This window comes from Pogonomyrmex barbatus, unplaced genomic scaffold (genome assembly GCF_055798465.1).
Source record: "Pogonomyrmex barbatus isolate J1 unplaced genomic scaffold, ASM5579846v1 scaffold5, whole genome shotgun sequence".
Lineage (NCBI taxonomy): Eukaryota > Metazoa > Arthropoda > Insecta > Hymenoptera > Formicidae > Pogonomyrmex > Pogonomyrmex barbatus.
In genome coordinates, this window is record NW_028297149.1 from 8,844,301 (window position 1) to 8,857,071 (window position 12,771).

At 30.7% G+C, this 12,771-nt stretch overlaps 1 protein-coding gene across 9 annotated transcripts; it reads left to right on the plus strand.

Annotated features, from left to right (window-relative positions):
* The first annotated feature begins 468 nt into the window (after window positions 1-468).
* LOC105427424 (glutamyl aminopeptidase) lies at window positions 469-8,765 on the plus strand. Of its 9 annotated transcripts, XM_089081395.1 has the most exons (17): window positions 469-663; window positions 787-889; window positions 1,185-1,432; window positions 2,367-2,700; window positions 4,031-4,475; window positions 4,578-4,725; window positions 4,812-5,085; window positions 5,216-5,386; window positions 5,449-5,546; window positions 5,861-5,995; window positions 6,087-6,388; window positions 6,464-6,549; window positions 6,653-6,777; window positions 7,076-7,288; window positions 7,366-7,606; window positions 7,690-7,822; window positions 7,908-8,765. In XM_089081395.1, exons 4-17 carry the CDS (start codon window positions 2,460-2,462, stop codon window positions 8,293-8,295), a joined length of 3,000 nt encoding a protein of 999 aa, XP_088937521.1. In that variant the 5' UTR covers window positions 469-663; window positions 787-889; window positions 1,185-1,432; window positions 2,367-2,459; the 3' UTR covers window positions 8,296-8,765. The 9 variants fall into 9 exon arrangements, with proteins under 9 accessions (XP_088937521.1, XP_088937524.1, XP_088937520.1 ...); XM_089081398.1 differs by lacking the exon at window positions 1,185-1,432; XM_089081401.1 differs by lacking the exon at window positions 1,185-1,432 and having other exon boundaries at window positions 470-663; window positions 2,367-2,401.
* Window positions 8,766-12,771: the final 4,006 nt, after the last annotated feature.

Sequence of the window (12,771 nt, forward strand, 5' to 3'; positions counted from 1 at the left end):
AATAAAATTTTAAAAATTATGATAATTGCAATTAAAAGTTATATACGTTATAAACGTATGTGTTATTATATATTATATATATATTATATAATATTATGTATGATTATATATTATATAATATTATGTATAATCACAAGAGAATCCAAAAAATTATTTCATTTTGATATAAAATTATCTAGATTTCTAATCTTACAATAGAAAAATATGAATAAATCAAGCGCTCGTTATTGTAAACTTTCAAAAAAATGGTGTAGGTGCGCTTCATTTATTAGCCTCGCCTCTCAGCCGGAGATCATTAATTACATCAATTTCGGTGAATGTTAATGAACGCATGCGTACGCAATGACTAATTCAAGTCAATTTTGCTCGTGAATTTGAATGCAAGTCGGCCATGCCATATTGTGTCATATCCAATTAAGAACGATTTTCGTTAAAGAATCGACTCTTGCATACCGACTCCAGGCAGTTAGGCGCGCAGTTTCTCTTGGATGATCGAGCAAAGAAGAGATCGAGTAGTTGAATAATGAATTTTTAGCAGAGACAAGTTACCTACGAGTTTTTTTTTTATTTTAAGAATTTTTCACACGTTGTGTTTAACTTTCTTGTGGTTCAGTTTATTACAGTGAAAGAACTCATGGGAAGCAAATATTACACAGAGGCAACGTACGTACACGCAAAGATAATTACTAATCTTTTTAATTTTTAAAGAGAAACTATTTTAAGAAAGTTTTTAAATAACTTTTTGTTTTATTCACAAATAAGAATATAACATAAAATTATTTGTAGGAGAGAATTATCAAAAATATAATAGATCTCTAACAGATCGCATCATACTATTGCAAAAAATAAATAAAAATTTTTGGAAAATATAATTAATCAACAAGATGCTGTAAGAAAAATTGTTTTAATTAAAGTTTTAATTTTTAGTAAAAACGTATTAAAAAGTTTTAAACATAAAGAACATCTTTGTGATTTTTTAAAATTATAATTATACAATACAGAAATATAATTGTACAATTTTTGAATGAATTATTATTGAAAAGAAGATAAAAATTAAGATTCATATAATTTATTGTGCACGATTTATACAATACAGTAATATTGTACATTCTCTATTATTTTTCTAAAAATATGTTTTTTAATTTCTCACAATATTATCGTTAATCTAATTAAAAATTGAACAGTACCAGTGCATTAAATTACCTTGACCGCTCTGAAAGTGACGTTAAACCGAGGATAAAAAAAAGAGAAAGTTGATAGAGGTTTTGAAATCGATCGAATCGTTGTCACTTGGACAGATCGCGAAATTTTGCGCGGCATAGACGTGTTCCAGACACGAATACAGTGATAAAAACATCTACAATCATGGAATTGCAGTCAGTTTTACATAATGCACGTCAATGAAATAATGATGAAAGTCAGAGTTTCATAAGTGAGTGAAGGAAGCTTATATTTAATAGTTTTATTATTAGTTTGTTCTGTTAATATTTCTAACATTAGAGTATCATATATTTTGCTCTTAATATCAATTAGTACTTTGAGAACGTTCAGGTAAAAATTCCATTTATATTTATTAATGTGTAAATTAAGAACAAAGTTGTTTGTGACGTTTGTGAATGTATAAAAAATTGAGGAATCACTAAAAGACATCGTGCAAATATTACGTGCATAAAAAAATTTAAATTTCCTAATAATTCAGTATTTATTTAATAATTCCTAATAATTCAGTATTATTATGAAAAAAATAACATGACGAAAAATGTGACGTTTTAATAATAGGAATTTGCACGCGCAAAGTAACACGTGCATATTACGAGGTATGTCACACATTAATTTATCTTGTATATCGAGTGAACTATAGCGAACTATAGCGTAAGGTACAATGTGTCTTTTAAGTGCACTAATTCATTTCTAAGAAATCACCGAGAGAGTTTGTACGTCACTTATTGCCTACACTAAATGCGCACAGACGTTGTTTGCGTCACGAAAAATTGGAGCACAAAAACCTATTTTGATTAGTTATACTGTACATGTTTAACAATTACGTACATTGAAAAAATGCTTATCAACTAATTGCTTTTCTTACGCATAGAGAGAACTATGTACGAGTTTGTTTAACATTTATAAAAATCAAAAATAAATAACGAAGTGTACAGAGTGATCTCCAACTTGCCATAAACATTCGTTAAATTTTAAATGCTTGAGAGAATTACTAATTTAAAATAAAAAATTCTACAAAAATTCTTCAATTTTTTTATCTATTTCATTTAACATTTAGGAACTCTCTATTTATTTGCTACATTTTCGTTTTTGCAGAAATCAGACAAAATTTCGTTGATGTAGCCATTAATATTTTTTTTTTACAGGCGGTCAACGAGCCACTATCTGTTTTATATTTCTGGTGAGTTACTTGAAAACTGACAGAGGGTAGTAAATTAAACTACGCGGTATCCCTCGTTATGTACACCCCCATGGGGCACAATAAAGTTGAAACTCGACCGAAAGGCGGCGCGCCTCGACTTGACGTCGTCGACACGGCATCGGCAACAATATCGGAGTCATTTCATCGTAACAACGCCATTTCCGCAGTCCTCTGCTTTACCTGCGGTGCTTGTTTTATTCTGAGTTTAATTTGCACCTGTCTGGCAACGTTGGTTGTTCTGTTGAATCAGACTGTCGAAGCGGCGAACTATCGACACGGTGAGAAAACGGAAGATCTAACGAAACTTACTAGTTGTAAAGTTGTAAAGTTATAAAGTGTGGAGTAATTTCTGAAATACTCAAAAACTGCTCTTCTGTTAATCTGTGCTTACTAATTGCGGCACAAGTTTATAAGATTTAAAAAAAGATTGTGTTCTCCGCAAGAAGAATAGTGAAATCGCTCGCGAAATACAAATCGGAATATATTCGCTGGTTATAGTGCGTTCAATGACAGTTTATTCAGTGTGTTTGTGTTTGCTTAATACAGCCAGCAACATGACAAGCATATTGCGTATCTCAAAACGAATCTCGTGATTGGTTGGCGGTGGATTTAAAACCATTTCTGTAGGTTTCAATTCTTGTTCCCTTTGATTTGGAACAGCGGAAGACCTTCTTGAAAATTTGTCAGAATTTTTCTTTACAAAATAAAGAAGTCAATAACTGTTAAAAATAAGTAATAATACAAATTTTGTCTGAACAATTAAATATATAGTTAAAAAATATGATAGATTATATCTATCGTAAAGAATTTATTTATTTTATTTTTAATTCTTGTTTGATATTGCGAGAAAGAATTTTTTTCGAAAAACTGATTCCTAATGAAATATTAAATCACGATTAAATATCATTAAAAGTCACCAGCCTTTAGATTGCGAATTGTTGCTAGGTAGAGTTCTTCTCTCTTAAAGAAAAGAAATTAATCTAATCAGATATATTATTATATATCAGATATATTATTTTAAGAAATTTCTTTTGGATATCAAGTGACCTTGGTTTTTGGTATTTTATCGATTAGACATGTTTGTCGACGAATGTCTTTAAATCGACATCTAAAGAGAGCGACCAATCAGAGCCATACTCCATTTTCGTAATCAGCTGATCGGAAAGAAACTCGTGTCCGAGAAATGTTTTCTATTTTACAGCGGTATGTTGCTTACATCGCGATTTAAATTAAACAAATATATATTTATTACTTCATCTACTGTAAATATTATTTTATATTGTTAATCTATAATTAATTTTCAAAAATATTGCATAAGAGATTGTTGCTTCGATTTGGTTATAGCTCTCTTTAAACATGTAGGCTCAATCGGCCGATAGTCAAATTGTGTTTTCAACCTACGTCACAGAAAACTTGCCGACTTTTCTTTCCCTTGGTCAGCATATATGTCCCTACGTTAACATGTAAGATCAACTGAACATGATAAGTCACATAAAAATTGCGACTTCTAAATTGTGCTATTTTTAATATTTATCTATGATACAAACAGACTATATGTGGATGATTAGAAGTAATTATATATTATAGTTATATTATTTCTATTTGTAGATTCAAACAGACCGGAGGCATATACAACAATGTCTAATCTCGACGAAGCCTTTAGATTGCCGAGAGAAGTCGAACCTGTTTATTATGATCTCTTCTTGCATCCAAATCTTACAGAAGGCACATTTTCTGGAAAAGTAACCATTCTTCTCGATGTCCGCGATGACAGAAGAACCATAGCTCTTCATCAAAAGGATCTCAACATCACATCTGCAAAATTAGTAACGTATGGCTTAAAGGAAGACTATGAAATTAATATCTCTTCCATCTCTAAACCTTCGAAGTATGAGATCTTCGTGATATCAACTATAGAGGAAATTAGATCCGGATTATTTAACCTAAGTCTAGAATTTAATGGAAGTCTCAGTAACAAGATAGTCGGCTTTTATACTAGCAAGTATTTTACTGATACAACGAAAGATTTCAAAAGAAGAAGCAATAAATCCAGGTAATATGAACATATCATTTTACTAATAAATAACAAACACGTATTCAATAAGTTCTCTGTTTCCAATATGGTTATGATTATAATGTATGTTTTAATCAACAGAGTCATTGCAACTTCCAAATTCGAGCCAACTTATGCTAGACAAGCTTTTCCATGTTTCGATGAACCTAGTTTTAAAGCGGAATTTTTAATAAAATTGGTTCATCCTATGAATGACTGCTACATGGCCTTATCGAATATGAACATAAAAGTAAGTACGCTAATAATTTTTGATTAATTGTAATTTTTCTCGAAAATGAATTAATCAGATTATTGAAAAATTACTTCTTACTTTAGAGTACAGAAGCGAATACACCGGAACATGGTCTGGCAACAGCGACCTTTGCAAAAACTGTACCCATGTCAACATACCTAGCTTGCTTTATTGTTAGTGACTTTATTGGCACAAGTCAGATGGCAAAGGGTTTGAATAACCGAGAATTTCCGGTTACTGTTTATAGCACGAGACTACAAAAAAAAGAAAACAGAAATTTTGCATTGGAAGTCGGCGTGAAAGCTATTGAATATTATATAAACTTATTCAAGATAGATTATCCGTTACCAAAACTCGGTAAATATAAAACAAAAGTTTATAAAAAAAATATTAATTAAAATTAAATTCAATTTGCTATTTCTATTTTAATCTCTTAGTAGGTTAATTTGATTTCTTATATTATTATATAAAACTACTTATTATACAGATATGGCTGCAATTCCTGATTTTGTCTCCGGCGCTATGGAAAATTGGGGTTTGATAACCTATAGAGAAACAAGAATTCTTTATGATGATCGTAATAGTTCTATCCACGACAAGCGTGATGTCGTTAACGTAATTTGTCATGAATTGGCACACATGTGGTTTGGAAATCTTGGTAAATATTTAATATTAATTAATCATGAATTAATAAAAATATGGGACAATATTTTTTTTCAGTTACTCTGGCCTGGTGGAATGATTTATGGCTCAACGAGGGTTTTGCTACATTCATGTCATACAAAAGTGCGAGCGATATTTTTCCAAATCAGGAATATGTTAGTTTTTTTTTACAATACAACCTAATTCAATATTAATATAAATATTTAAAATATGTAAGAAGATATTTCTATATCTATAATATATACATGTTGGAAATGTGCCAGTGATGGCACGATTGAACATTGATCATTAACAAGATATGACAGATCTACTCAATGAGTGTTGTCACATTGTCGTAAGCTTCAAGTAATTTGAGTGTGAACTCCCGATTCCGCGTGCATCTTCGTGGCTCGTGGTCTCACAGATTTATATACCTGCACAGATTCAAATCTTTACGTCGCTCCTCGAAGTATATAAATATTGTTTTTAGATGGAGCAATTTGCTGTTGATGTAATGCAGAAAGTGTTTGTTACCGATTCAAAATTGAGCTCTCATCCTATAATTTATGATGTCAAAAATCCAGATGAAATAACATCATTCTTTGATGAAATTTCCTATCAAAAGGTACACTATATAATATATTTTTTTAATAAATATTTCTTTGCACTGATTTTTTACCTTATTATTTATTTTCTTGAATTGCCGCTTACTTTAGGGAGCATCTGTAATTCGCATGATGGAAGATTTTCTCGGAAGTAATATTTTTTACGGTGCTATCTCTGCCTATTTGAAGAAGCATGCCTATCTAAATACGGAGACGAAAGATCTCTTCGATATTCTGCAAGACGCAGTCGGAATCAAACTAAATATAACAGATATAATGGATACTTGGACGCGGCAGGAAGGATATCCCGTTATCAACGTGAAGAAAAACGTCAACAAAACGTATACATTAACTCAGAAACGATTTTTGGCCGATCAAGATGCCAAATCTGATCCTGCAAAATCTGATTACGGGTGAGTTATTTTGTCTCGAAGTAATAATTGACAAACTTCATAATATATATCAAATTCATAATATATATCTTACAGATATCGGTGGACTATACCTATTACTTATATCACAGATAAAAATGCTAAACCTACTCTTATATGGTTCGACAAAGATAAAAGTAAAGGTTCGAATTTTGTGCTTTCGTAGCAGTTTACACATACAATCTGTATTAGAATTATATTTTATATCATTTTCTCTGTTTTATTGTAAAATTTTATGTTTTATAGTCGTGCTCGAAGTTGACGAAAATGTTAAATGGATTAAATTTAATACGGATCAGGTTGGCTATTATCGAGTTAATTATGAGGAAGATTGGATATCATTTCAGCATCTGCTTCGAGATCATCATACGGTAAAACCAACTTTTTCATTCAATATAAATTTTATTATATTAGATATTACAAACGCGCGTTGCGCGCGCTATTTATCTTTTTAAACAAAAGCATCAACAAAAATTAATATAATACTATTATACTATTAACCCATTGTCATAACAGTCAAAACGATTAGAAATGGAAAATTATAATTTTAAAAATTATTATATAAAATATTATTATATAAAATTTTATAGATTAATATATTATTTCATTGTCTTCAGTTTTTATCATTCTTTCAAGAATTCTTTTAGTATTTTCTCTTTTTGATTGCAGAGATTCTCAATATCGGATCGAGCAAATCTTTTGGATGACGTATTTAGTTTAGCTGAGGCCGGTGAGATCGAATACGACATTGCATTGAATTTTTCCAACTATCTCAAAGCGGAATATAACTATATTCCATGGGCAGTTGCAAAATCGAAATTGATGACAATAGATACCTTGTTATCTTCCGCAAATGAACCAATGCTTAAAAAAGATTTTCAAGTAATATATCAACCAAAAGATCGCGTATTTTCCAATACCATTACAAAAAATTATTTCTATATAATGCATTTTTCTAGTTCTTTGTGAGAACATTAGTGCAGAACATCTATGGATATGTAACTTGGGTCGTCGATGATAGCATTAGAGAAGATCCGCCATTCACGGAAATTGACAATAGGGTGCGAGGACCGATACTCGAATTGACATGTTCAATTGAATTTGACGTCTGTATGAAGAAAGTTAAAAGTATCTTTGACTCGTGGCTGTTTCTCGAAAAACCTGTGCATCCTGATATTCGCGAACTAGTTTATTATTATGGTTGGTCTACCTAACATAATCATCAATTCTCTGTATCATTCAATTATCGAAAGATGTTAATAGAATGCAAAATCTTTTGTTAGGTATACGCCAATCTGAGGATGAGATGGATTGGTATGCCATGTTCGAAAAATTTTTAGATGAGTATGATCCTGTCGAAAAAAATAAACTGATGTACGGATTAGCGGGCGTAAAATCTACTCAGACTTTAAAAGAGTTAGTATTAAATTTTCTACAACTCTTTTTAAATACATTCAATACTAAAAATCAAATAATATGTATTTCTCTTTTTCTTTTTTAGGTACATTAACAGAGCAAGCAAAGAAGAATATGTTCGCACTCAAGATTTCTTGAGATGCTTGATTATGATTTCCAAAAATCCCGATGGTACATCGCTGGTGTGGGATTGGGTGCGCGACAATTGGGAATTTCTAGTAAACAGATACACATTGAACGATCGGTACCTCGGTCAACTCATACCAGCTATTACAAGTTCTTTTGCCACAGAAACCAAACTAGACGAAATGAAAGCTTTCTTCGAAAAATATCCTAAAGCCGGTGCCGGTGCAGACAATCGAGCCAAAGCTCTCGAGACTGTCTCGAGAAATATCAAATGGCTACGTAAAAACATTAAAAAAATCCAGCAGTTTTTGTATCATACTAAATGGCAATGGGATGCCATTGAATGAAAGTTACAAACAAAAACATTAAAAAATACCTCGATATGTGAAATAAGTGAAGAAAGAAAGACTTAATATTGATTTTTAATAATTATACATAAAAAGAAATTTTTCTTTTTAATTTAGTATTTTGTGTCACGATTACTGGACACTATTGGCAATCTAAAGACAATTCATTATTATTATTTAATTATACTTTTATATATTGTAATATAAACAATTATAAAAGAAAATTATTTATTTTTGTCGAAACAGAATGAACAAGAAGCAGTATTCAATATGCTGCTTACATTGTGATCAAATCTTTTAATCTATCATATAATTAATTATTATAATTGTCAAATACTAAAATACGAAGGAATCGATATATATTTTACGCGAAGCGTATGTTTCTTGTGCAATGCATTTACACACATAAAATCTTTATACTGAAATATATATATAACTTTATAGAATTATAATTTTGTGATTAAACCTAACTTGTATGTATTGCTAAATTTTCCTTTAATGATTGGATTCTTCCATAAGACATCGCATATGAAAATTCGTCAAGGTCGGATTTATTATGAGATCGATTGTATTACACTCTATTTCTCTTATAATTGGTTCAATACACATTTGATTGGCCAGTTATTGCCATAAACAAGGTAATCAAAAAAGATGATAAGAAGATTTTAATTTATCGTGATACAGCGCGCTCAAACATATGCTTTTTGCAACAACATATTCTCCTTTACATGAGATACTACATGAGATACTACAGAAAAATTGTTATAAAAATAAGCGAAATGTCTGTTTTCCAATCGTACATTTATCATAAAAAATTTATTTGTTGAGTGTGGTCAGATTGCGCGCGGGATTATAATTTTTTTATTCACGAGGGGATAAAATAATCCGACTCGTCATTTCAGTGAATGATAAAAGTTGAAAATATCGCGTGCAGAAACTGTCGACGACATTTCGCGATATGACGGATATCGGTCGGCGATGAAAACATTTTTCGAGATACGAGAGAGTTTATCGAAAAATACTGCGTATGAATCGTTTGCCGTTCTATTTGTGCTATCGAGAATTATTTGCATTATCGAATAGAATTCGGCGGAGAAAAACCGACACATAAATTCGAAACATAAAACAGATATCAAACTGTCGCATACGTCGGTTTAACGTTACATAAACAGAAAGAGATTCTTTTGCAGTGATATAATATTTCGACAAACGTTGGTTAAACAACTAATCAAACATGCAGCAGCTCTATGGTATTAATGCAAATAATACGAACGCTTTCAATTGAAGTAATATCGCGGAAAAATATTTTTTCATAACAGGCACACGTGTGACACATTTTCTATAATGATTATGGCAATTTTATTGCAAAATTTTTCTCTATGTTATATGTACTTCTATAATAGTGTTCTCGATTTTATATATTTATTAAAAAAGCATGTTTGAAGAAGCACATATTATTCGTATTATTTACGAATTATTCCAAATACGAAATATATAATACGAAATATTCCTTTCGAATTATTCCAAATGGTACATTACTTTTAATCTAATAATAATATTTAATCTAATTAATACCCAACTATAAGGTTTAAATTATTTAATTTATCACTTTACTACGATTTGACTGTAGACAATTTGTACCTCCTACAGTTTTCCGTGCCGTGAGATGATGGAAGAACATGATAGCTCTTCTACGAGCACCAATTAATTCACAGAACGATGGCCCATAAGGACGAAAGCTAAAATTGCGAACAGAGAGTAGAAATGTTTAAATGACCAGTTAAGAAATATATTTAATTAGTTAATTCCATTTCCTTAATCAATGAGAACATTAGTTTGTGAGATTACTTTTGAGAGATAAATTCCTTTCTTTTGGAAAAGTGTATTTATATTACTCTCAGTAAACTCTCAGAGAAATTAAAAAAAGTTTCTACGATTCTCTGTGAATATTCATTTATAGATGCTCTAACCTCGATTTATCCAGACGAAAAAACTTAGACGAACAAAAATAAATTCGATCGAAAGTTCTAATTACATATCCTCGGCAGATTTCACAGTTAAGTGGAACATACTCGTGGCAAGCACACTTTTTTCAATTTCCGGAACAAAAAGCATAATTGACTAAGTTTTTTTTTTTTCCATCTCGACATCATGTCTCGATAAATCGCTAGCTTTCCTCATCTAATCTCTAATCCTGAATCAAGCTCTCTTTTCAGTTCCTCTTGCCAGCTCGCCCACGTATTCCTCGTATACTCTTTCATTTGCAGCTCACGTATTATGATCGATGGAACCGACCGATGTCAAAAGTTCACATGAAAGAAAATTTCCGTTATTTCGTTCCTTCGTTTCTTCCATTTATATGCCTCTCTCACTTGCGACGCGATTTCTCGATTAAGACATAAACATACATTTTGGAAATGCCAAGATGTTCCGCATAAAACAAAATGAAATGAAATAAATGTCCTCTTTCGTGATAAAATTCCTTCTTCGTACTATTACTAGTAATAAAATATTTTATTGGCGTCCTTTCTTTGTGCTATTGTTATGAAATTTACCGAGTATGAAGTATTTTAAGCATGTATAATGATAACAATTTAAATTTTTATTGAACAGAAAAATGTAACTATAAAAAATACGAAACTATCTTATAAAAATTGAAAAGATTCACAATGACATTTCTTGCATAAAAGAAATGTTACTTATTTCAAATTTTTAAATTTTTGATTTTTATTAACGAAGTTTATAACGCGAGAAATTAAGAAACACGAATATTTTATTTGAATTTCAATAACTATAACTTCGTTGTACATTTTTTTCCGCTGGTATATTTTATCGAACGATAATATAAGTCGCCGTCATTTCCGCTCAATAAAAATGTGTCGATTTGTCATCGTGCTCGATTGGCGCCTGTCTTGTATAAAAAAAGGATCTGCCTTTTATTAGAACAAGTGTCACAAATTCTCTAAATGATCACATACAATTGTCTCTCTTTTGCTGTGGACAGACCATTAGTGACAGAATCTCTGGCAAATTTAGAATCGATATTTTCTTCTCGACAATGTTAGGAGTAATTTTTAAATTGTAAACAGCTAATAAAAATGAAGAACGAGCGAAGCTGCAGAGATATAAATAAATAATGGAATTTTCTTATAATATCAAACTAGTTTTATTTTAATATATTAATCTGAGCGTTAATTAATGAAGATATTTAATCCTGAAGATTGAAGAATCGCGAGGATATCATGTAATGTCTATATCGGTTTGATAGATTGTTCTGCATATCTTCGTCCAACGACTTGTTTATTGAAACAGATATGCATATCAACTTGATAGTTTCCTATGGATGCACATCTGTCGTCGAATTAGCATTGCTGCGTAATAAATCATTTGGATGATTAAACGTTTATTGATGAACTTTTACGTGAAGACCATTCGACTCAATCTTTTTCACGTTGTAAAAACTGATGCATTTATAATATCCAGACTATTAGCCAAATCATTTTAAAAGCAATACTAAAATAATAAAATAGATAATGTTTAAAATTTATCAATCAAATTATTTTCTTTTCAAAATTCTTAATAATTAAATATTTAAAAAATTTAAGATTTAAAGATTTAATCTTAATTATAAAACAATACAATAAAATATTATAATAATAAAATATATCTTTATTTTAAAAATATAAAAGAGGGAAAAAGAAAGTAAAAATTCATATTTTTGAATTATGGAATTTTTTCTAGAAAATAGATAACTGTTTATTTATTATAAATATTTATTTATAGATTTGCTTTTCTAGAATGCTTTTCTCAAATAACTGAAAAAAATATCGTGCTATAGTTTTATACAAGTATATATAAAGATACCCAAAAAAAAATTCATATTACACAAGTGCATTCTAAAATAACTTTAGCTTGATTAATCTATATATCTATAGATGAACCATTGATTGAACCATAACGGATTGAAAGCGATATGGCGATATTTATATAATTTGACAGTTACTGTTCACTTACCTCTCATCTTCTTTCATTGATGTCCAGCTGCGTTTGCGGTGCCCTTCAAACGCGTTTGTGCGTCACTTGGTGGTCATATAATCGAGACTCCGCAGGACTGAAAAGATCATAGTAATTTGCGAGAAAAATGGCGAAGAGAAGAACATCGCTCGAGCAATTAATATCAACTGTACTATCTTCTCTGCGTTCCTCGGATGGAATTTTCGAACACTAGAGAGGGGGGGATTTCGTTAAGATCTGCCTCTCTCATATCTCATTTCGCTCGTAGGTTGAATGAAAACTATTGTCCCGATTAATATCATCCTGTTCAGTTTACAATCCTGCAATTTTCCTTATTTCGAATGAGAATCCTTTGCACTCTCGCTGACTCTCTTCGACTCTTCTAGCCTAGATTCGCCAATGAGTTTCCTGCTATGTGACAAACGTAAACGAGAGCAAGGAGTACGTTAATTCAATAATTTT